The 25,526-nt window shown below is 46.7% G+C and overlaps 1 protein-coding gene across 1 annotated transcript in view; it reads right to left on the bottom strand.

Moving 5' to 3' along the window:
* The window catches only part of LOC143767940 (uncharacterized), a 69,005-nt gene extending 43,695 nt beyond the window's left edge, over nt 1-25,310 (bottom strand). Inside the window, exons 1-6 of the mRNA XM_077256484.1 lie at nt 25,254-25,310; nt 8,493-8,545; nt 8,067-8,216; nt 7,758-7,937; nt 7,551-7,674; nt 7,370-7,467 (exon numbers count right to left, since the gene is read on the bottom strand). Of these exons, the coding sequence (XP_077112599.1) occupies nt 7,370-7,467; nt 7,551-7,674; nt 7,758-7,937; nt 8,067-8,216; nt 8,493-8,516 (576 nt within the window). The 5' untranslated portion in view covers nt 8,517-8,545; nt 25,254-25,310. The remainder of the gene's footprint in view (nt 1-7,369; nt 7,468-7,550; nt 7,675-7,757; nt 7,938-8,066; nt 8,217-8,492; nt 8,546-25,253) is intronic.
* Nucleotides 25,311-25,526: the final 216 nt, after the last annotated feature.

Genomic DNA, 25,526 nt, shown 5'->3' with positions numbered 1-25,526 from the left:
CAATGCTTGCATTATGCCAGAATTTGTTGGTTTTTGTTTGTCCACCCGTCTCTTGATGATTGACCACAAGTTCTCAATGGAATTAAGATCTGGGGAGTTTCCAGACCATGGACCCAAAATCTCTGTTTTGTTCCATGAGCCATTTAGTTATCACCTTTGCTTTATGGCACGGTGCTCCGTCATACTGGAAAAGGCATTGTTGGGCGCCAAACGGCTCTTGGATGGTTGGGAGAAGTTGCTCTTGGAGGACATTCTGGTACCATTCTTTATTTATGGCTGTGTTTTTAGGCAAGACTGTGAGTGAGCCGATTCCCTTGGCTGAGAAGCAACCCCACACATGAATGGTTTCAGGATGCTTTACAGTTGGCATGAGACAAGACTGGTGGTAGCGCTCACCTCTTCTCCGAATAAGCTGTTTTCCAGATGTCCCAAACAATCGAAAAGGGGATTCATCAGAGAAAATGACTTTTCCCCAGTCCTCAGCAGTCCACTCCCTGTACCTTTTGCAGAATATCAGTCGGTCCCTGATGTTTTTTCTGGAGAAAAGTGGCTTCTTTGCTGCCCTCCTTGAAACCAGGCCTTGCTCAAAGTGTCTCCGCCTCACAGTGCGTGCAGAAGCACTCACACCAGCCTGCTGCCATTCCTGAGCAAGCTCGGCACTGCTGGGAGTCCGATCCCGCAGCTGAAACAGTTTTAAGATACGGTCCTGGCACTTGCTGGTCTTTCTTGGGCGCCCTGGAGCCTTTTTGACAACAATGGAAGCTCTCTCCTTGAAGTTCTTGATGATGCGATAGATTGTTGACTGAGGTGCAATCTTTGTAGCTGCGATACTCTTCCCTGTTCGGCCATTTTTGTGCAGTGCAATGATGGCTGCACGTGTTTCTTTAGAGATAACCATGGTTAACTGAAGAGAAACAATGATACCAAGCACCAGCCTCCTTTTAAAGTGTCCAGTGATGTCATTCTTACTTAATCATGACTGATTGATCGCCAGCCCTGTCCTCATCAACACCCACACCTGTGTTAATGGATCAATCACTAAAACGATGTTAGCTGCTCTTTTTAAGGCAGGACTGCAATGATGTTGAAATGTGTTTTGGGGGTTAAAGTTCATTTTCTGGGCAAATATTGACTTTGCAAGTACAGTAATTGCTGTTAAGCTGATCACGCTGACATTCAGGAGTATATGCAAATTGCCATTAGAAAAAATGAAGCAGTAGACTTTGGAAAAATTAATATTTGTCTCATTCTAAAAAATTTTGGCCATGACTGTAGTACCTGTGTATACTGTACCGTATATATACTGCACCTTGTATATAGTACCTGTGTATACTGTACCATATATATACTGCACCCTGTATATAGTACCTGTTTATAGTACCTGTGTATACTGCACCCTGTATATAGTACCTGTGTATACTGTACCATATATATATACTGCACCCTGTATATAGTACCTGTGTATACTGTACCATATATATACTGCATCCTGTATATAGTACCTGTATATACTGCACCCTGTATATACAGTGGGGCAAAAAAAGTATTTAGTCAGTCAGCAATATTGCAAGTTCCACCACTTAAAAAGATGAGAGGCGTCTGTAATATACATCATAGGTAGACCTCAACTATGGGAGACAAACTGAGAAAACAAAATCCAGAAAATCACATTGTCTTTTTTTTTTTATCATTCTATTTGCATATTATGGTGGAAAATAAGTATTTGGTCAGAAACTAAATTTCATCTCAATACTTTGTAATATATCCTTTGTTGGCAATGACAGAGGTCAAACGTTTTCTGTAAGTCTTCACAAGGTTGCCACACACTGTTGTTGGTATGTTGGCCCATTCCTCCATGCAGATCTCCTCTAGAGCAGTGATGTTTTTGGCTTTTCGCTTGGCAACACGGACTTTCAACTCCCTCCAAAGGTTTTCTATAGGGTTGAGATCTGGAGACTGGCTAGGCCACTCCAGGACCTTGAAATGCTTCTTACGAAGCCACTCCTTCGTTGCCCTGGCGGTGTGCTTTGGATCATTGTCATGTTGAAAGACCCAGCCACGTTTCATCTTCAATGCCCTTGCTGATGGAAGGAGGTTTGCACTCAAAATCTCACGATACATGGCCCCATTCATTCTTTCATGTACCTGGATCAGTCGTCCTGGCCCCTTTGCAGAGAAACAGCCCCAAAGCATGATGTTTCCACCACCATGCTTTACAGTAGGTATGGTGTTTGATGGATGCAACTCAGTATTCTTTTTCCTCCAAACACGACAAGTTGTGTTTCTACCAAACAGTTCCAGTTTGGTTTCATCAGACCATAGGACATTCTCCCAAAACTCCTCTGGATCATCCAAATGCTCTCTAGCAAACTTCAGACGGGCCCGGACATGTACTGGCTTAAGCAGTGGGACACGTCTGGCACTGCAGGATCTGAGTCCATGGTGGCGTAGTGTGTTACTTATGGTAGGCCTTGTTACATTGGTCCCAGCTCTCTGCAGTTCATTCACTAGGTCCCCCCGCGTGGTTCTGGAATTTTTGCTGACCGTTCTTGTGATCATTCTGACCCCAAGGGGTGGGATTTTGCATGGAGCCCCAGATCGAGGGAGATTATCAGTGGTCTTGAATGTCTTCCATTTTCTAATTATTGCTCCCACTGTTGATTTCTTCACTCCAAGCTGGTTGGCTATTGCAGATTCAGTCTTCCCAGCCTGGTGCAGGGCTACAATTTTGTTTCTGGTGTCCTTTGACAGCTCTTTGGTCTTCACCATAGTGGAGTTTGGAGTCAGACTGTTTGAGGGTGTGCACAGGTGTCTTTTTATACTGATAACAAGTTTAAACAGGTGCCATTACTACAGGTAATGAGTGGAGGAAAGAGGAGACTCTTAAAGAAGAAGTTACAGGTCTGTGAGAGCCAGAAATCTTGATTGTTTGTTTCTGACCAAATACTTATTTTCCATCATAATATGCAAATAAAATGATAAAAAAACAGACAATGTGATTTTCTGGATTTTTTTTGCTCAGTTTGTCTCCCATAGTTGAGGTCTACCTATGATGTAAATTACAGACGCCTCTCATCTTTTTAAGTGGTGGAACTTGCACTATTGCTGACTGACTAAATACTTTTTTGCCCCACTGTAGTACCTGTGTATGCTATACAATATATATACTGCACCCTGTATATAGTATCTGTGTATACTCTACCATATATATACTGCATCCTGTATATAGTACCTGTATATACTGCACCCTGTATATAGTACCTGTGTATGCTGTACCATATACAGTATATACTGCACCCTGTATGTTGTACCTGTTTACTGCACCCTGTATATAGTACCTGTGTATGCTGTACAATATATATACTGCACCCTATATATATACTGCACCCTATATATAGTACCTGTGCATACTGTACCCTGTATATACTGCACCCTGTATATACTGCACCCTGTATATAGTACCTGTGTATACGGCACCCTATATATAGTACCTGTGTATACTGTACCATATATACTTCACCCTGTATATAGTACCTGCGTATACGGCACCCTATATATAGTACCTGTGTATATTGTACCATATATATACTGCACCCTGTATATAGTACCTGTGCATACTAAACCTTGTATATACTGCACCCTGTATTTAGTACCTGTGTATACGGCACCCTGTATATAGTACCTGTGTATACTGTACCATATATATACTGCACCCTGTATATAGTACCTGTGTATACTGTACCATATATATACTGCACCCTGTATATAGTACCTGGGTATGCTGTACAATATATGTACTGCATTCTGTATATAGTACCTGTATATAGTACCTGTGTATACTGCACCCTGTATATAGTACCTGTGTATACTGTACTTTATATATATATTGTACCCTGTATATAGTACCTGTGTATACTGCACCCTGTATATAGTACCTGGGTATACTGCACCCTGTATATAGTACCTGGGTATACTGCACCCTGTATATACCGCACCCTGTATATAGTACCTGTGTATACTGTACTATATATATATTGTACCCTGTATATAGTACCTGTGTATACTGCACCCTGTATATAGTACCTGTATATACTGTACCACATATATACTGCACCCTGTATATAATGACATAACCACCATAAGTCTCAATATAAACTACCATGGCACTTCAACAATGAGATCAACCAAAAAGCGGACTTACATTACTTTAGCCGCAAAAAGAGAACCATGCAATTATCAATTATTATATAATAAATCTTTATTTAATTTTTAAAATCACAAAAAGCAACCATATCAAAAGAACAGAGTGTTCCAAGGGGGACAGTTGGTAATGACTCCACATAAAAACCACAAATTGTCTGCAGTCCAATTTGGCAGTATAACCCATCAAAAAATATAAGGTCACTGACTAGAAGTATCCATTCAATAATGTACACAATAACGCTCACCAATGATGTAATATATGAATTGATAGCACATATTCAATTATGCAGCTCTTAAAGGGCTTGCCTGCATCACACAGACACCATTGGCAATAACAAACTAGCAGCCAGCATATGTGTCCATAATATGTAAAGTCCGATATATACCTGTAAAGACTATCTCACCGCAGACCGAGTGGTGCAGAGTATATATCAACGTGTCCTCCCTCGTGCGCCCCCAGGCTGTGCCCATGAGACCACACAGTTCATAACATATCACAAGCACCAACAGTCACAGTCAATGGTACCTAATGGGAGCTCCTGCTCCACCTGCTGACTCCTCGTCAGTCCTCTCTCCTGGGGAAACACATCAGTCAGTCCAGAGCCACCGAAGGACAGTAGCTTCCCCAACACAGACCATCCAGGTCCACAGTCTTAGGTGCTCCAGGAAGACTCCACTCACAGGAGCTTCCAACACAGACTGTCCAGGACCATAGTCTTACTGTGCGCTATTCAGGACGTCCATCCCACATAGAACCGTCCAACACACTGGCATGTGCTCTTCAGGATTCATACTCCCAGGAGATCCAACATAGGTTGTGCTCTTCAGGAAGTCTACTCCCAGGACTTCCAACACAGGTTACTCAGTGCGATATTCAGGACGTTCATCCCACATGGGACCGCCCAACACACAGGCATGTGACCTGTCCAGGTGCTATTCAGGACATCTGTCCAACACCCCAAGCCACCTGGTCCAAAGCCCCACCACGTGCTCTTCAGGGAGACGACACTCCCAACACAAAGGTTCTCCAGGACCTTCCAGTATAGACCATTCAGGTCCACACTCAGCGAACATGTGACCCACACCCTGGTCACATTATGCAGCTGTAACCACTCCCACAGGTGGGAGAGTGTGTGTGTGGCCAGTTTGACCCGCCCATCTTTCATAACTAGCCTAGTAAGTCTCCTTAACAACTATACAAACACTTGAGGGACTACAGGTCCCAGAACAACATTACATCAGACTTATCACGTAGACTCCCTCTGCGGCACATATCCGCCACTTACAATTCTGCCAGTCACTGTTTCACCACCATTATAACAACAGATACGCCTCCATGCATATCCTGAGGCTCACACACAGCGCACCCTAGCTGCCACAGGGGTCACTGCATCACAAATAACAGAGCATTTTTTCTATTGATAAGTATTTATTGTTCCTCAACCATTTTTATGAAATGGGTTGTTAGAAAGTGTACCTCTGTGGCACATGTGCTATACTCAAGTGCTACTACAGGAGACCCAAGCCTTAAGATGGGCCCCGGCCCACGTCACAGTGGGCCACTGCATTATGCTTGCCCCCAGGCTAAAATTTGCCAGCCAGCCCCTGGCCCCTGATGTACCTAAACAGTGGAAACCCCCACATGTGACACCATTTTGGAAACTAGACCCCTTTGGGACCTTATCCAGATGTGTATTGAGCACCTTTAACCCCCAGGTGCTTCACAGACGTTTATAACATTAAGTTGTAAAAATTAAAAAAATCACATTTTTCCCACAATTAATCTTTTTTAGCTACAAATTTTGTACTTTCACAAGGCCAAAAGGAGAAAATGGACACAAAAGTTTGCTTTGCAATTTCTCCTGAGTTCACCCATACCCCATATGTGGTCGAAAACTACTTTTGAGTCACAGTGCAAAGCTCAGAAGGGAAGTAGCACCATATTACACTGCAGAAGTACCCCCCATAAGGGACCCCAATTTGGAAATTATAACACTTTGGGAATTTATCTACAGATGTAGTGACTATTTTGACTCCATAGGTGTTTTCCAGAAACAGGCAGCAGTGGATGTTGCAGAGTGAAAATTGCAAACTGCTATTGTAGTGACCAGTACTCTGTAGTGACCATTACACTGTAGGGACCAGTACATTATGCCCAGCTCATGCTTCTGGAGACACGCACCTGTAAATTAGGTAGGCTCTCATCACTACAGAAATGCCAAACATGTGGGTGCTAATCGTTGTTTAGCCACAGTGGGGCTCACAAGGGAGGGGGCATTTGGATTTTGGAGCAGAAAATTTGCTGAATTTCTTTTGACGGATGAGGAGCCATTTTCCAGAGCCTTTGTACTACCAGTAACGTGGGAGCCCCCTATATTTCCATTAACAGATGACAGATCTGAGTGGGGACTTGCTTTTTTTGTGGATTGAGTGATCTGATCTGGCACTGCTGATTATCAGATCAGCGATCTGTCAGGCAGTGAAGGAGGCTTCTCAGGTCCTGCTTTAAGCAAGCGCTGACAAGTCACCTCCCTGCAGGACCCGGAAGGACCCCGTGGCCATCTTGGTGCTGGGGGTCTCCATGGAGACCCTCAGGACAACGCAATCACATCGCATTGTTCTCAGGAAAGCACGCAGGGAGCCCCCTCCCCGTGCGATGCTTCTCTATGCAGCTGTCACTACTGACAAAGGCATAAAAGGGGTTATACACCCATTGCCGGTGATAGCACCGATCATGGGCATTGCTGCTGGGTGTCAGCTGTCACATACAGCTGACACCCACACGCGATCGCCACGGCCCTCACCGTGAGGCCACCGTAATCGCGGCGCTGTACTAGTACTGCTCCGAGCACAATCGCACTTCCTGCCGAGCAGTACTAGTACGGCACATGTCATGAAGGGGTTGGATTTGGGAATGTTTATCTTGCAAAAAGAAGGCCAAGAGGAGACTCAATTGTCTACAAATATTTGAATTGATGTTACAGTGTAGAGGGATCATCCTTATTCTCATTTGCACATGGAAACACGAGAAGCAATGGAATATAACTAACTATGATTCTAAGTATAAAACATATAATACTGGTTGATAAAACAAGACTGGACACAAGACCTTCACAGCCGTCTACACATCATAGAGGAGATGTCATGACACCTTCTCTCCATCTACCTGATGATCCTGAGGAACATTGGTATCTTCTTGTTTACAGTCCTGTGGAAGAAGAGGACGGGGACATCTCTCTGGTGTTGTCCTCTTAATGGATAGATCTGGAGGAAACACATACATGGACTGAATTCATTCTTTATATACAGATAATTATAGGCAGTGTGTATTTAGTCCTTTCTATTACCTGGTGATGTGAGGGGCTGGGGATCCTCCATCACAACGTCCTTGTACAGATCTTTGTGTCCTTCTAAAAACTCCCACTCCTCCATGGAGAAATAGACAGCGACATCCTGACACCTTATAGGAACCTGACCCATACAATGATACTGTCAGCCCCCCGATCCCTTCATAGGTTTAGTATATAATGTCCCAGCATTCCCAGCAGTGTCACCTCTCCAGTCAGTGGCTTAATCATCTTGTAGGTGAGTTCTAGGATCTTCTGGTCATTGATATCCTCATCTACAGGGGGGTGAGGTTGAGGCCCTGTGATTGGGCTCAGGGGTCTTCCCCATCCCTCAGACACAGGGTCCTGACAGCACTCACTAGAGGTCTTCTTCACTACCGTGTAATCCTGGTTATGGAGAGACACATTAATAAATCTCACTACAGACATCTCCAGTGTCCTCACCTCCCCAGTTCTGTCCATCTGTTATTCCCATACATAAGAATGATGTAATGTGATGTTCTCAGAATCTCTCACCTCTCCAGTAAGCCAGAAGAGGATCTCTAGTGTGAGGTGGAACATCTTCTCCGCCATCTTGTCTCTGTCCATATCAATCCTTGATGGGTAAATTAGGAAAATTCTCTTATACAGAAGATCTTCACTGAGAGGATCCGATATTGTAGAGGCCTGAATGAGAAGATGAGCCGATGTAACATCATAAAATCCTGTGTAATAATACAATTACTGGAGATAATAAAGGAAACATATGAGGAGATTTATTATTTTACAGTATTTAGTTTTCTTCTTTACATCTACTTATAAAACCTACCGTATATACTCGAGTATAAGCCGAGATTTTCAGCCCATTCTTTTAGGCTGAAAGTGCCCCTCCCGGCTTATACTCGAGTCATTGTCCCAGGGAGGTCGGCAGGGGAGGGGGAGCGTCGGCTGTCACATACTCACCTGCTCCTGGCGTGGTTCCTGCATCTACGAAGGTCTCCGAGTGCTGACAGTTCCTTCCAACATGAAAAAGCAGAAGACACATTTTATTATTTTTTAATAAGTGAAACATTTTTTTTTACAAATTAACTCTTTTGGGCACCAGAACATAGATGCATACCGCAGGGGCGGCTGTAACAAAAATACTGTCAGTTTAACCACTTGATGCTCTGAAAAACAAACATGACATCTAAGAAGATGTGACAACGTCCGGCTGAATGCCCCTTCGCCCCCAAGTACTTGATAGTATGGGGCGGCCTAGTTATTACGATACTTACATGCCTAATAATGGTGTCTGGGCTGCAATGTATGAAGGTCTATTAGGCCGGGCCAGAGGCAGCGTCCAATAAGTTACCTTTTAACCTCTGTAGAGGTTTGTACTCACTCGGCTGCGGTTGAGGTTGGCACAGACAGTGGTATTGCTGCAATGTCCAGGCAAGTTTATTTAAACTTCATAAACCGCTCAGGACATCAAAATAAAAGAACAGCCTTTTCCAGCACAAAGTGAAAACATAAAGTAAAAAGTCCATACAGCACACAGCAGGTCCACCTGCTCAGGATAGTGTCCGATTATTTATCACAGACCAACACACAGGAGATCCACACATCTCCAGCATGAGAGACTTGGCCTCCATTTTATCTGCCAAATCACACCCCTGAGGTTGGGATATGTGATCAGTCATTCCCACCCATCCAGGAAAAGGCCTAATAACTCTCTCAGCACTATATGTGCTGGTGCATGTTTCCGAGCTCACATCACCGCAGCTAATAGCCACAATGATACATATTTCCCCTCAAGGACTCGTCCAGGGGCCATCTTAAATCCCCTCCCCTGCCCAAAGCCGGGGAACTTGACACCTTTTGGCCACAGACAGTGGTCTCTCGACAAAATGTCAGCATTGCCATGCAGTTTCCTTGGCCTATGCTCCACATGGAAGTTAAAATCGTGAAGTTCTAGGAACCACCTGGTCACTCGGGCATTGTTCCTTTTCTTATCCACTTCAGTGTGGCATGGTCTGACGCTAGTCTGAACTTCCTGCCTAATATGCAGTACGTTAGATTATCCAACGCCCACTTTTCTTCGGGTTTATGGAAAACCCCACCTTCCATAGAGCATCAAATATCGCCTGAACCTTGCTCAGGTAGCTGCCCCAATCCTAGCTGAAGATCACAATGTCGGTAGGCCGCTGCGTACCTCTTGTGAGGAGCTAGGATCTCATGGCTCTCTGGAATGTGGCTGGAGCACCTTGTAACCCAAATGGCATCCTAGTGTATGTTAAGCATCCATCTAGCATTGAAAAGGCAGTCTTCTCTTTGACTTCTTGGGATATGGCGATTTGCCAATGCCCTTTTGTGAGGTCAAGTGTAGTAATGTACCGAGTTGGCCCTAGCCTCTCATTTAATTCATCGAAACGGGGCATCGGGTATGCATCAAACTTAGAATCTTCTCTTGCTCTCTAGGATTGTCGACTGGAGGTTCAGTGATGCTCATAAACAGTGGGTGCTCCTGGAGAAACTTCTATCGCCCTCTTCTTTGTACTGGCTGCCTTGGCTGGGGGGGACCGGATGCCCATGCAGCGCCCCAGAGTCCTGGTCGTTGCAGTACTGATGCTCCGCCGCTAAGGGGGGGCATGGTACGTCTGATGGCACTGAAGGAGTTCTTCTGACCAGGTATCACAGTCACCAATACACTTCACAGTCTGGTCTCCAGGGGGAGCTAAGGGTGCTATGTATTAGGCCACTCCTCACAATCTGGTAAAACTGGGGGTTATGCAGAAAGTAAGACAGAAGCTGACTGGGAATCGAACAGGCAACATCCTGTGGCAGAGGGTGTTGCGGGGAGAGACTCAGGGGGTCCCTGTCAGGGGTGGGATCCTGACAGAGGCCTAGCGAACAGAGAGAACGTTATGGGACCGCGCCTGCACGAGATAGCGGCGGTACCCCAAGAAAGGATAAGAAGCGAGGCTTATTGTGCTGAGTGAGAAACGAGATCAACGCAACAAGGAGAAACACCAGTAGGAGTCATGCTGTAAGACGAGGCAACATCCTACTGAGGCGCGTAGCCGGTGGCCGGAACGCCGAGGAAGTACTAGGCTCCAAGCAATACTTCAAACCTACGGCAGGACAGTCAGCTATAGGCGGGCTGTCTCACACAAATCACCTACGAAGACACAGGGGGCAACAATAGGAGAGGGGCGACGCTAGGGTCCCGGAAGAACTCCGAGCCTACCCGTCATACGGGTGCGTCCTAGCCATATCATCTGGGGGATGAAGAAGAACATCATAAACGAGTTGTGAGGGAACTTCAGAAACAGACACAACAGTTGTGGGGACTATCCCGTAAGCACAGCAGGGGAGGACCACAACACAAGCGCTAGAAGGTAGGCACAGATTTCCACCTGCAAAGGGAACTCTGGAGGTGCCATCGGACTGGCCGGACTTGCGCAGCACGGTTAACCGTATTCCGGACTGAGGATCCTGGGACCTTCAGTAAAGAGGTAAAGAGACTGCAACCTGGTGTCCTCGTTGTTTACTGCGACCTGCACCGCACCACCACAACATCATCACCAATCCCTCCACCTTCATTGTACGCCCCTCAGCAGGGTCACGGACCGGGCCTAGCCACCATGACAACCCCAGAACAGAGACTCAGAGGCCCGGTACCGGGTACCCCTCGGCCCTGCGACAGTGGGGGCGCTACAACTTGGCGTCACGAACAGGATCTACTTAAGCCTGAAGAATCAGGTCATGTGTGCCTTGGAACTGTGATTTATTGTACTTAGACTGTGACTTATTGCAAAGACTGTGCAGTGCCATTTGCCGCCAAAATCCGCCGCCATTGCAGCGCCACTGGGAGCGCAGAGGAAGAAGAAGGGCGTGCCATGGGAGGAGACTACCAGAGCGGCGCCAAAAGCAGTGACCGCCCCCTCCAACTTCTGCTGTGAGATGATGACCTGCCCAGAAGCAGAGGGGAACCACCCCCTGATTTGGAACGGCGGGAACGAGGTGAAGAGGGAGCTCGACCTAGGAGAAATGGCGGAGCCAGGTGTATGTGGTGCCGCCGAATGCCGGACAGCGACGATGAGCAGCAAGTGCCCGAGCGACAGCGAAGTATTCCCGGCTTGTCCTCACCCACCAGAGACGGACCCGAATCCACTGCAGCTGGAGGACTCGAACTCCTTGGAGCCGTCGGCGGAGGAACCGAGCCTACCTATCCCAACCACGGAGCCATGGAGGGTGGAACCACATCAAGAGGCCACCGTGGAGGAGCCGCGGTCCGGGCTGCAGCCGATTCCAGTGTCCTTGTCAGCGGAACGGATCGACCTCGGTGGAATCACATCAGGCGCAGGTATGGAAGATGCCCCTACTCCCCCGGCCGATTCTGCTCCCCTGACCGATCCTGCTCCCGCGACCGCTCCTCACCCCAACAATAACTGTTTCCTCTCGGCGGGGCTGGTGGTGCTCACCCCCGACACGATGGGGAAGCTGGTACCTCCACTACCGACCGCGATGGGGGAACCCATAGATGTGAGCCCAGAAGGGGTGATCCTCCAGTGGGACACCCCCTGGACCAGGCCAGAGGGAGCTCGGGAGGAAGGCTTCACCCTTGCTGTGCTCACCTGGGAACAGTACAAACAATGCCTGATCCTACATTGGAAAAACAGAAGAGACACAGGACAAACTAATGCGCCAAAAGTACAACGCCCGAAGCCTGCGTGCGGCAGGAAAGACGTGGTAAAGCGGGAACTGTGCTGGCCTTTCACCCAAAGCGGGGTTGGGGCTCCATACGAGAACCGGGACTACCGACTGACGTCTTCGTTACCAGTTATAACGTGAAGACCCCCTGCCGCGACCAATATGGTGACCCACTATTGCAAAGGGGGGGGATCAGGTGACCTATACCCGCCACCGGAGTGCGCAAGGATGGTGCGCTCGGAACGTCCAGCGATGTGGGCCTGAGGGGGTGTCACCTGTTGCCCCGATCATGACCGGTCCGGGCTTGACAGATCTTGTCACTATCGCTACTGTACACCTTGTCGCGGCTACCGAGCTTGCAGCCAGGGTTAGCCTTCGAATCCAGACCCCGGGTGACCTGACTGCACCCGAGAGACCAACCCTTGACACTGACACCACATCAGCCGCAGAGCAGAGGCCGCCTCCTGCTCAGCCAGAAACTGAGTAAGCATAAATGTTTTACAGAATGTAAATAGTTAACTGTTTGTCCTCTTGCTGCTATGACCCGACCAGGGTAACTCTTAAAGGGATCCCTTTGTTTACCCGGGATCCCTTCTTCTGCTTTTTGTTTTTGTTCCTGTCTTATCATTGTTGAAAGAACTGCTGGATCATGAACACTGCATGATTACAAACTCCTTGTAAATAGTTCGCACCTTCTTAAAGGTGCCCTTTACTGGTTTTATAAAAGAAAGGACTCTTTGCGAAGAAACTGTTCCTGGAAGCAGTACCGGAGTCCTTGCTGCATACGGACTTGCAGCTTGAAAAGTTGCACTACCTCATAGAGACTTGGTTCCTTCTTAAAGAATGATGATGCTTTAAAAGAAAGTATTGATAATGCTTACGTATAAAGAAGTTATATGTAGTGAGCTAGTTAATTGTGAGAAATGTCTAATGATGTGTCAGAGAACGAGGACAGGAAGTGAACTCATACGGGGTTAGTCGGTGAGTCCTCCTAGGAGCCATACAGAGATGGCTCGGTGATCTTGAACTGAGAGATGGATGATATGTTCTATACTGTGTATAGTAGTAGAAAGGCAGTAGGCCCGGGCAGAAAGGGGCGGTCCTGTAACAGAACGAGAGGCAGTAGGCCTGGGGCAGATAGACAGGCGGTCCTGCAGATGTAAAGATGGAAAATGAAGGAAAAGTTGATTAGCCTTATAGCGTTTTATAAGAAGGTCTTTAGTGGATTCAGTGTGTACATCCTTAAAGGCAATGTTAAATTATTGTTCAAAAATTTGCACTTAGTAGAATACCCAGTTGGGTAAGAAAAGTTATTTATAGTATGTTACTTAAAGTATTTAACCATGTTTGTAACGTTAAATGTCATGATTCTCAATGGCGAGAGAACATAGCCCAGCATATATGAGAACTAGCTCTTGGAAGATGGAAACTATACTGACCATGAACTAAACCTGCCGCACAACTAGAAGTGGCCGGGTAGCATGCCTACGTTTTTTATCCCTAGATGCCCAGCGCCAGCCGGAGAACTACCTAATCCTAGCAGAGGATTAGACAGTCCTGGCTCACCTCTAGAGAAATTTTCCCAAAAGGCAGACAGAGGCCCCCACATATATTGGCGGTGATTTTAGATGAAATGACAAACGTAGTATGAAAATAGGTTTAGCAAAATCGAGGTCCGCTTACTAGATAGCATGAAGACAGAAAGGGCACTTTCATGGTCAGCAGAAAACCCTATCAAAACACCATCCAGAAATTACTTTAAGACTCTAGCATTAACTCATAACACCAGAGTGGCAATTTCCGCTCACAAGAGCTTTCCAGACACAGTAACGAAACAGCAGCTGTGAACAGGAACAAAATGCAAAAACACACAAGGACAAAAGTCCAACTTAGCTAGGAGTTGTCTAGTAGCAGGAACATGCACAGAAGGCTTCTGATTACATTGTTGACCGGCATGAAACTGACAGAGGAGCAAGGTTATATAGCGACTCCCACATCCTGATAGGAGCAGGTGAACAGAGGGGATGATGCACACAAGTACAATTCCACAAGTGGCCACCGGGGGAGCCCAGAATCCAATTTCACAACAGTTAAAGTGTTCTTACCTCACATAAAAGGAATATCTGTTCAAACTTGCTTATTGTTATTGCATTTCAAAATTGTATGTCTTTTTGCTGACATGTACTGTTGTTTTCTTCCCAGTCCAGGAGTACTGGATTTAACCGGGGGGAGTGCAGCGCCCCAGAGTCCTGGTCGTTGCAGTACTGATGCTCCGCCGCTAAGGGGGGCTATGGTACGTCTGATGGCACTGAAGGAGTTCTTCTGACCAGGTATCACAGTCACCAATACACTTCACAGTCTGGTCTCCAGGGGGAGCTAAGGGTGCTATGTATTAGGCCACTCCTCACAATCTGGTAAAACTGGGGGTTAGGCAGAAAGTTAGACAGAAGCTGACTGGGAATCGAACAGGCAACATCCTGTGGCAGAGGGTGTTGCGGGGAGAGACTCAGGGGGGTCCCTGTCAGGGGTGGGATCCTGACAGAGGCCTAGCGAACAGAGAGAACGTTACGGGACCGCGCAGCCCGGTTAACCGTATTCCGGACTGAGGATCCTGGGACCTTCAGTAAAGAGGTAAAGAGACTGCAACCTGGTGTCCTCGTTATTTACTGCGACCTGCACCGTACCACCACAACATCATCACCAATCCCTCCACCTTCATTGTACGCCCCTCAGCAGGGTCACGGACCGGGCCTAGCCACCGTGACAACCCCAGAACAGAGACTCAGAGGCCCGGTACCGGGTACCCCTCGGCCCTGCGACAGTGGGGGCGCTACACCCACCTGTGTCGAGTTTTGCTCCACTCACACAGATTGTTCTGAGGTTTTGGGATAGATCCTATGTGAAATTACGCCTGACCTCCCGATTGAGCAGACCGAGTCCCCTTTTTGACAACCCGGTCTTTCCCCCGGCAATGAATAGATCTACGTATCTGTGTTGGTCACAACTTGACGGGGTGGGACTGGGTTAGGTGAAGGATAAGCTTGCGGGGCTCTCTGGCGTTGCAGGGGTTACGAGGTTCTGACCTTACAACACCACTGTCCTGGCTAGAGTTTCTGCAATTACGGAGATTTCTTTCCAGTGTACCTATGGGGGAGCTGACGCCATTTGAGTCCCTGATGCTCCCTACCGAGGGTCCCTCCCACGTGGTTTCGGTGCTCTATGGCCTGGTCTTGAATTCACTTCCCCCTACTACGCTTGGATTTATGGAGGCTTGGGAGAGGGACCTGGGGATCACCTTTTCTGAGGCGGACAGTCTGAAAATCTTCACTCTTGCACATAAGATGACTATGTCCAGTCAGGCGCAGGAGAGGAATTATATATTATTGACACGCTGGTATAGGTGTCCTACCCTTCTCCACAGGATTAACCCGGAGATCTCGGATGCCTGCTGGAGATGTGGCTCCGCCACGGGCTCTATGCTTCATGTTTGGTGTTCCTGTGGTCCCCTGCAACCCTTCTGGAACTCAGTCTTCGATGCCTTTCACTTGATGACTGGGGTCTGCCATGAGCCCTCCCCCCAAATGGCCCTACTGTCCCTGATACCCAGTTCGATAGCTTCCGTTAAAAAGGGGATCCTGAGATTTTGCCTAATAGCTGACAGGGCAGTTATTCCCCGACATTGGAGGTCCACTGAGGTCCCCTCCATGAAGGAATGGATAGCTGAAATGGATAGATTACATCATCTGGAGTCACTGGTGGCGGGTGATGGTGATGCTGCATATGATCAGGGACGCACCTGGTTCCTCTGGCAATCCTTCAAGGAGAGCACAGGGTTCCTAACTTGGCTGCGTACATACTCATAATTCTCAATACCTGGGCGTGTACATTGCTGGGTCTCCCTTAACCCCCCCTCCCCTCTCCCTCCTTTCTCCCCTTCTCCTCCATTCCCTCCCTCCCCCCCTTTCTTGTTCTCTTTCTCTCTCTTTTTTTTCCTTTTCTCCTATCTCTACAATTGTTCTTTTTTACAGGTTCAGTATTCTGTATGTAAGGTTCATGTCCCGAGGTGATTCTCAAGATGAGAAGCATGTACCCTTTATGTGCCAGAGTCCCTGTTCAACTACACTTGTGCTGCGTTCTCAGAGGCGTAATGTATAGCTCTGGACAGTGTAATGATTCTTTTTATTGTTTTTCCTGTTTAAAATTTTATTAAAATTTAAATAAATATATTTACTGAAAAAAAAAACTTAGAAACTTCGTTCCACTTCCTATAGTCATTGCAAAACCGACATTCGCCATCTGGTTTCGACACTAAGAATATTGGTGTAACAATTATAGTGGTACACTTAGGAATCTCTTGGCTTGAGACCAGAAGGCAGCAGGCAGTATAGTGTAAAGTCTGTATTATACAAATAAACACAGGTGCAAGGCGTGAGCAAGTACAAAACACAGCAAACAAAGGTAAAACCAGGAGAAGATTCTTTGCAGCTGTTTATATGCACAAACGTGGGTGCAGCAAGTGCACATAAGTTCAAGAGAATGGCAAACAAGGTCCTTCTTAGGAGAAGTTCTTTTGCAGCTCAGCTGCGGGCAAGTCTTATGGGCGTAGCACTCTCTGGAGTAAGCAGATCATAAGGCACAGTTGATACCAGGGCTGGCAGCACTAGAAAAGTGTCCGGAAGCAGTGCAGAGCTATGAGTCCAGAAACAGTCAAATAATCAAGCAACGGATGCCCAACAAGATTAGCTGTAGCAGGCTAAGCTTACATGTCCCAGTAGGCAGGAGAAGAATGCAGGAGAACCTCTGAGAGATGAGAAGGTTTGCTGAGGAGTTGGAGCCGAAGTTTCTGAAGGGGGGAAGTCTCTTGCATCACAAGCCAGGGATTCAGGCAGAATACACAAGCAAGGATTAGGAGGCAAGCCAGGCTTATAAATACAGGGAAGTCAGATCACATGAGCAGATTAGAGGCAGCAGACGCAATCTTGGAAAATGGCAATAAAGTACCACATGACTTTTGGATATGGGATGGACCCCACTCCTTAAAACCACCATAACTCCTGTAAACCTAGGTACTAAAATACACAAAACACATTATTTTGGTTGTCAAAATGGCCACAGCTTTTATCCAAATGACAGGATTAAATAATCACAGTAGGAGTCAGGTGGAGTGCTAGTACATTGGGATTCACAAGTACTGTGATATCCCCAGCTGTCTAACATACAGCACCAGGACATACAGCCATAAAGGGGCGGCACGCACTGGCTTGCCATTCAAGCAGAGCCAGTAAACTTTCAGGGCACCAATGACCCTATTATCCTCACTCCTGTGCTTAACCACTGTGCCCGACCCTGATTGATGTTACCATTACAACGTCCTTGAGGCTGGCCACCAAAGCCGAGCCTGCTCACCACCATGAGGTTTTACATCCTCTATTAGTTAAAATGAGTCCACCTTAACTTGTCTACAACTTCCACCTGACTCCTAAACCGCCAAGCCGTGACGGGTTATAAATTCCTTGTCTCATTTGACACTTTTTTTTTAATAATTAAATTATTTTTGTACACTTAAAAACTAGAAGTCCCTGCAAAAGCATTAATGGGACTAAACTTGGCAAACCCCCGACTCACAAAGAGTCATCCTAAAGCGCTCAGGAGAGGAAAAAACCCCTGTGGAGGAAACCTCCAGGGAACCATGGCTGAAGGATTGCCCTTCCCTTGAGCTTAGAAGGTTACCGCAAATAATAACTCTTTATAGCCAATATACAATTGAACCTGGTACAAGATATACAATGACAAATTCAAAAATACAATAAAGCATTTATCATGGGTGTGGCCATACAAGAGTTCAAAAGGGGAGAACACAGTAGAGGCCTGTGGTACTTCTCTGATGGAGAATAGAAGGTACGGTAGTAGACAGTCCCATTTGCAGCCATCCTTCTCTATTACCTTCTTCAACATGGCCTTCAAGGTTTTATTGAACCTTTCTACCAAGCCATCTGTTTGTGGATGGTAGAGTGAGGTCCAGAGTTGTGTGACTTGCAGGGTTTTGCACAACTCCTTCATCACCTTTGACGAGGTCCCTTGGTTGTTCAGAATCTCTTTAGGCAACCCCGTTCTAGAGAAGAAGTGACCAACTCTCGAGTGATACACTTGGTAGAGGAGTTACGTAGTGGAATGGCCTCCAGGCAATGCGTAGCATAGTCCAATACCACCAAGATATACTGATGTCCTCTGGCGGGATTGACCAGGGGCCCCACTAGATCCATGGCTATGAGATCAAATTGCATCTCAATAATGGGCAGTGGCACTAAGCGTCTATGAAAGTGGGCCACTGGGAAAGTAAACTGATAGGTGGGACAGGATCTACAGAAATTCACAATATCATGGTGACAACCGGGCCAGTAGAACCTCTTGAGGATCTATTCCTGGATTTTTTCTACACCCAGGTGACCACCTAACACGTGTATGGACCATGTCTAACACTCTGCGTCTGTACAGCCCTGGCACCAGTAACTGCTCAGGTACCTCCCCTCTCAGCTTGGTGATCCGATACATCATCTCCCCATTCACGGCAAAGTATGGGTATCCGGTGTCAGCCCTCAACTCTTGAGCAAGACCATTAAGTACCGTCACATTATCAAATGCCCTTCTAGAGTTAAAACCCTGAGTTGGGCAGTTCCAAAGTTTCCCTCGGACACCTCCAGCTCAGGAATGTTAGCCTCTGGGGATGCTTGCCTCATCCTCATCGCCAACAACCACATAAAACAGAAACCTGTCAGCTGCGGACTGCGATGAGGTTCATTAGGAGAAACCTGGCTGATTGTCTGGACAACAGATGTCCTCCCTTTGCCCCACAAGTCCCAAAATAATGCAAAGTCCAGACCTATTAAAATAGGGTGCAATAGGTTCTTGACTACGCCCACCTCATGGGACAAAGTTTGTGTTTATGACCACTTGGGACACAGGGTAGTCCTTAGTGTCACCATGGATACATTGGACGCCCACCCTATTTTCAGGAATCAGCCAATGGGGAATTGTGTCCCTCACTAGGGTTACCAAATTTCCTGAGTTCATCGGACCAGTCATTTTTACCACATTTACGGTCACATGGCATGCCTGCGGTGCCTCACCTGGTTGAGCGACAGCACTACAGGCAGGATATGCAAAATATGAGCAGTGCCATCCTATGCTGCAGACCTTTGGCTTGATGGTCATGGGGCAATGGGTGGCTATGTGACCTGGAGTATGACACCTCCAACAAAATATATTATTGGACGGGCCTTTGACAATAACTCGGATGTCTCCTGGGCTCTTGGATGCCCCTCACATACTACTCTAACTTCCTTCTTTTGAGTGTCAGACCCCCTTTGGGAAGCCTAGTATTGGGATGCTTCGGACCTTTGTTTCCCCAAGGAACTCTTAACCACCTGGTATCTCTACACCAGACTCGCTAGGTCATCGGTATTACTGGGATCTTCCTGGGCCACCCAGGATTGCAGTCACCTTGGTAGGGAGTGTATTAACCTGTCCATGACAACCTTCTCCACCATCTGTGCTGACGAAGGAGGATTCAGGTTGCAACCATTTTTGGACCAGGTATAGAGGTCAAAGATTTGGGACTGGGGAGGTTTATCAATGCGATAGAACCAGTGATGCTCCCATTGTGCTGTGATTGTCAGAGTCACTCCTAAGTGTGCCAAGATCTCAGCTTTTAAATTGTTGTACTCTTTTTGTCCTACAACACGAAGTCATAATAAACCTTCTGTGGTTCCCCTGTTAAATATGGTGCCAGGACCACAACCCACTGCTCCGGAGGCAATTTCTCCCACTCCACTACCCTTTCTATCCCCGTCAGGAACACCTCGATGTCATCACCCGGGGTCATCTTTTGCAATGCTCTTCTTACCTTTTTCCTCATGCGAGAGTCATCACCTGGATTTGGGGTTGGTACGGTTGCCCTGCCATGGATTGCCTCAGCTAAGAGTTCTATTTGTTCACTGTGGTGCTGCTGCATCTGCCGCTGCTGTTGTTGATGCTGCCACATATGTTGCTGCTGAAGATTAGCCTGCACCAGTTTACTTTATTAACTCCTCCATGTTTCTTTTGCTCCTGCAGTTGCTTTCACCCAGAAAATGTGGTATCTGTGCGGCAGTCACACTGCCCCTTGGGATTCATGCCTGTGCTTCTAGCACCAAATGTACAGGTTAGTACTCATTCAACTGCATTTGAGGTAGGCACATGAAGCGTTATTGCTGTGTGAGCAGGTTTTAGGATGCAGTAACAGACAGGAGGCAGAGAAAGAGTTAACACTATTGGTTTACTGAACAGGAATATACTCCAGGCAGTGAAAGGAGGAGTTAACAGGGGTATAACAAAGGGGAGGATACAAAAGGAAGGTGAGGAAATGATGATGGGTATGGAGGGGTTAAAGCAACAGTTATTTAGGGTTAACTTATCAGTTCAATGGCTTCCTGACTGAAGAGTCCACGATACAAATGGTGGCGCTAACGCTGTCAGCACATGATGAATCCGTTGTAGTCCTGGAGGCAGCGACGATCCGGGTCCTGATGGCGACGTTCGGTCTGTGATGTCCGTGGCGAGGTCCGGGATCCTGAGCCAGCTGTGGCAAGCAAGCAATGTCTCTGCAACAGTCTGTGCCCAACAGGGCTCGATGAGGATATGCCGGGAGAGACAAGCACAGTGTACGGTGAGTCTCCCGGCCCTCCACTTGCAGTAAGCGTTCAACACCAACCAGCCCGATGCATACGACGCTCTGAGTTATGGGAGTCAACAGGCCCAAAGCACCAGTACTGTCACTGTCTCTGTGCATGGTCACTGGGGAGCACAGGCATGGGTCTGCACTGCACCCTGGCTCAGGCGACAGCGCCTCGGCGCCCTGTGCTGCTCTCCATGTCTTCCCGCCAAGTCTGACCGCTTCCACGTGCGCTGTCTGCTACTTAGCTTAGCCACGCCCCCTGCTGTACAGTGCAAAGGTCGGTCCCGATTTATACGTCTTCTTCCGGACAACAAAAGAGACAGCCCCGACAGTTGTGTGGCCATTATACAGTATTGAGCACCACGCACTCGTGGTATCAGGATTCGGCGGTCCTTAAAGGTATATGCCCCCTTTTTCCTTTTTTTTGTTTGGCACTATGGCACTTTGCAATCTTATACATGGGTGTATTGTATATTTATCATGACACTAGAGCACTTTATTTCTTACATCTGTGCAAGGATTTCAATATTATATATGAATTACACACTTTCCCTAATAGTTACATGTATGGTATTGCTCTGATCCATAATGGAAATTGTCTTATACTTGGAAATACTACTTTTTATTGTGTATCTTGTCACATCTATTGGTGTTAGCCACATTATTATCTTTTCCACACTTATATACCGTATTTTCCGGCGTATAAAATGACTTTTTAACCCCTGAAAATCATCTCAAAAGTCGGGGGTCGTCTTATACGCTGGGTACCGTGAGCGGTCCTGTATGGTTCCCAGGATCTGGAGGAGAGTCTCCTCTCCTCCAGACCCTGTGAACCATCCGCACCCCACACGCCGTATAAGATGACTGGGCATATAAGGTGACCCCCGTCTTATACGGCGAGTATATCGCAAACTCCATATTTTATATGGAAAAATTGGGGGTCGTCTTATACGCCCAGTCGTCTTATACACCAGAAAATACGGTAATTGCTTTTGTCCATCACTTTAATTATGGTAGTAATACCTTTATCTGCCATTTCAATGTTTTAATATTAATATACTGATTATGTATTAAAATATCTATATATATGATATACTTTGCATCTTGATACACGCACATGCTTTTCTTGTACCATTTTTTGCCATTACTTAATAAACATGTATAATCATTTTTATATTTTCTGTCTGAACATCTTTGGTTTAACATGCTGGTTTTTGGCTTTTCTTCTATACTGTGTGGAGAGAATGGCGGTACTGTGAGAAGATTATACTGTGTGTGGTGGGATGGTGATACTGTGAGAAGATTATACTGTGTGTGGTGGGATGGTGATAATGTGAGAAGATTATACTATGTGTGGGGGTATGGCAGAACTGTGGAAATATATTTTGTGTGAGACATGCCAGTACTGTAGAAACTTTATACTGTGTGAGGGGCATCATATATATTGCATAAGGGGTGTAAAAATGTGTGTCATAAGAAGAACAATTCCACAGGGCTGTGCGGCATTTGTACAAAGAGACTGGCATCTGGCGTCCAGACAGGACCCTGCGGAATCAATGGGAAGAGGGAGGGTGTCAGCAAGGAAGAGTCTAGATGGTACACCTGGTCACGTGACCTGGATGATGCAATTTCCTGTTATTATAAAAGCCATAGCCTCAAAGCCAGAACAGATTTGGCTCCAAGCAAAACAATGGGGTGAAAGGGAAGAATGTGATGTACCAGGCCATGGTAAAGTGCCCGAGGCAGCTGGATGTCGCAGAACCCAGGCGGCACCAGACGAGTCCCAGAGTCCAGACTATGCCAGCCAAGGCCTGAGAACCACACCTGCGCTGGTCAAGACCCGGAGTCCAGAATATGCCTGCCAAGACCTAAGAAAATGACCTGCAGCGGTCAAGACCCAGAGTTCAGACTCCGCCAGGGAAGAACAGAGTCCCAGCTCTTATTTCTTCTGGAACAAGAGACATCTGCTGTTGGTCAAGCACTGAGGATCTGTAAGGAGACTCCGCTCAGTAGTATAGGCCTGCAGTGAAGAGCAGGAGGCGCAAGTGAGCAGGGCCATTGCTTCCAACACTGAAGTCAGTACAGGTGTTGGCCTAGGGCAGTGATGGGGAACCTCAGGCCCCAGGGCCATTTACGGCCCTTGATGACCTTTTATCAGGCCCCCGAGATTCTCAGGGACTGTATATAGTCAACAACACACCCTAGACCTATTGGGGTGTGTTGTTGACTATATGCCATGTGGTATTCTCAGTTTAATAAGCAGTTTTGCCTCCCTATGATTAGCTGCACCTTGGACTATTATTTTTAGTCTTTTTTACTACCTGAGGGTTTGCCATTGCACTGTATGTAACGATTGACATGCTTGTCTAGCCAGAGGATTAGTATATCTTTAAGGCTCCAAAAACTTCATTATATGTACAGGTTTATGGGCTGTTTATGTGCACTTTGGTATGATAATCACACTATGGCAATGCTGTCTATATAGGTATTCTATTACAGGTTATTTTTCCATTGTACCTGCGGGTTGAAGCCTTATTAGGGGCTTGTGTATAGGGCACAAATATGTTCCCTTTTTAAATGTTAATGTTTTGTTACTGTTTGTACATTTATCTAAATAAAGCTGTGTTCAATTTTTTGCTATATCCAAACGTATGGCGATCCCCATATATATGACCTACTCTGTTTCTTTGTGTTTTACTATTGGTCATTTCATAGGTCTTGGTGTGTATCCCACAGACCGTGGTGCCCCCTCAATTTGTACATACAGAGAAAGATTACGTCCTGAAACCAGTGCCAGAGTCAGGATGTACTTTGTGGGTGGAGTTTGTACGGCCCCCGAAGGATGGTATAAATATCCAAATGGCCCTTTGCAGGAAAAAAAGATTCCCTACCCCTGGCCTAGGGTAATACAAGAGACAAGGTGAAATGTTATGACCCCAGTGGACAGGGTCTCAGAGGAACGTGTAAGTCTGCGAGATTCAAAAATCCAGCTCATAGGGCTGTGGTAACTGGGTTGACCAAATAGCTACTCCTAACGCCAACACAAGAAGTAGCCGGGGATCATGCCTACGGCGATCGCTAGATGACTCGTGCCAGCCGGAGAATCTAACCACCCCCAGGAGAAGAAAACAAAGACCTCTCTTGCCTCCAGAGAAAGGGACCCCAAAGCAAGATACAAGCCCCCCACAAATAACAACGGTGAGGCAAGAGGAAATGACAAACACAGAAATGAACCAGGTTCAGCAAAGAGAGGCCAGCTTACCAATAGCAGAACATAGCAAGATAACTTATCTGGTCAACAAAAACCCTATAAAAATCCACGCTGGAGATTCAAGAACCCCCGAACCGTCCAACGGTCCGGGGGGAGAACACCAGCCCCCCAGAGCCTCCAGCAAAGGTCAGGATACAGATAGGAACAAGCTGGACAAAAATACCAAACAAAACAAAAGCAAAAAGCAAGGAAGAAGACTTAGCTTGAAATACAGGAACCAGGATCATAGGACAAGAGCACAACAGATTAGCTCTGATTTCAACGATGCCAGGCATTGAACTGAAGGTCCAGGGAGCTTATATAGCAACGCCCCTGAACTAACGGCCCAGGTGAGGATATAGGAAAAGACAGAAGCTCCAGAGTCAAATCACTAATGACCACTAGAGGGAGCAAAAAGCAAAATCACAACAGTGAAAGCTGGTAGAAGTGAGGGCGGCCCAGCGAGCCTTGATAGGCTTTATTAGGAGAACTTATGGCCTAACGGGAAGAGGCGGAGACCCCACTATGGCCGGTGTTCGCAGAGTAGAGTGTTGTCGACTATATGTGTCAGGAAAATCACCCTTGTCAGTAGCTAAAGTCACATGTGGTTAGAGGCTGCTATTACAGTGAGAGTGAGTCGGAGAATTCATTGTGTATCTGATATTGTGTATTTCACCTCGTAATCACCCTGTTCTGCATTATTCACTGTTGCTGTAGTGATCACAATTCCCATTATCAGGAAATAAATAATTATATTGGTTACTTCCGCCTTGTGTGTTGTATCCGGTCATCTGCTTACAGGGGCATAATGGGGGCATTACACTGTGTGGGGGCATCATATATACTGCATAAGGGGCATATGTGGGCGAAGAAAGGGGCCCTGTACTGTGAGAACCATACGTTTCCTCACTTCCTGTTTTCCATAGTTGGGTCGTATGTATTAATTACAGGAAACAGAACAAAAACACAATAATTCTTATAAAGTGCCAACAAAAACCTCAAGAGTCTCAGTGCAGAAGGGGTTAATGTCCCCCGCGCTCAGTAATGGGGAATCTCCAGCACTTACCTCCACCTGCAGAGCCGCACTCCACATATATGGCTGCTCTGTGCGCACAGGACCTGCGATGAGGTCACAGGAGGGGAGGAGTCAGGGGGTCACATGATCAGGGGAGTGAATGATATCCAGAGTGAAGACGCTATATGGAGACTTCTCCTCAGTCAGTGACATTCCCGCCATTATTTCCCCTCACTACTGGCACAATTACCCCGCGCCGCCTTTTCTACACAGTGATAGGCCTGTCTCACACGTCCAGATAATTCCGGTACCGGAATTATCCTT

Source organism: Ranitomeya variabilis, chromosome 4, assembly GCF_051348905.1.
Source record: "Ranitomeya variabilis isolate aRanVar5 chromosome 4, aRanVar5.hap1, whole genome shotgun sequence".
Taxonomy (NCBI): Eukaryota; Metazoa; Chordata; class Amphibia; order Anura; family Dendrobatidae; genus Ranitomeya; species Ranitomeya variabilis.
Note: the sequence above shows the minus strand (reverse complement) of the source record. Positions and strands in the feature narration are given on the sequence as shown.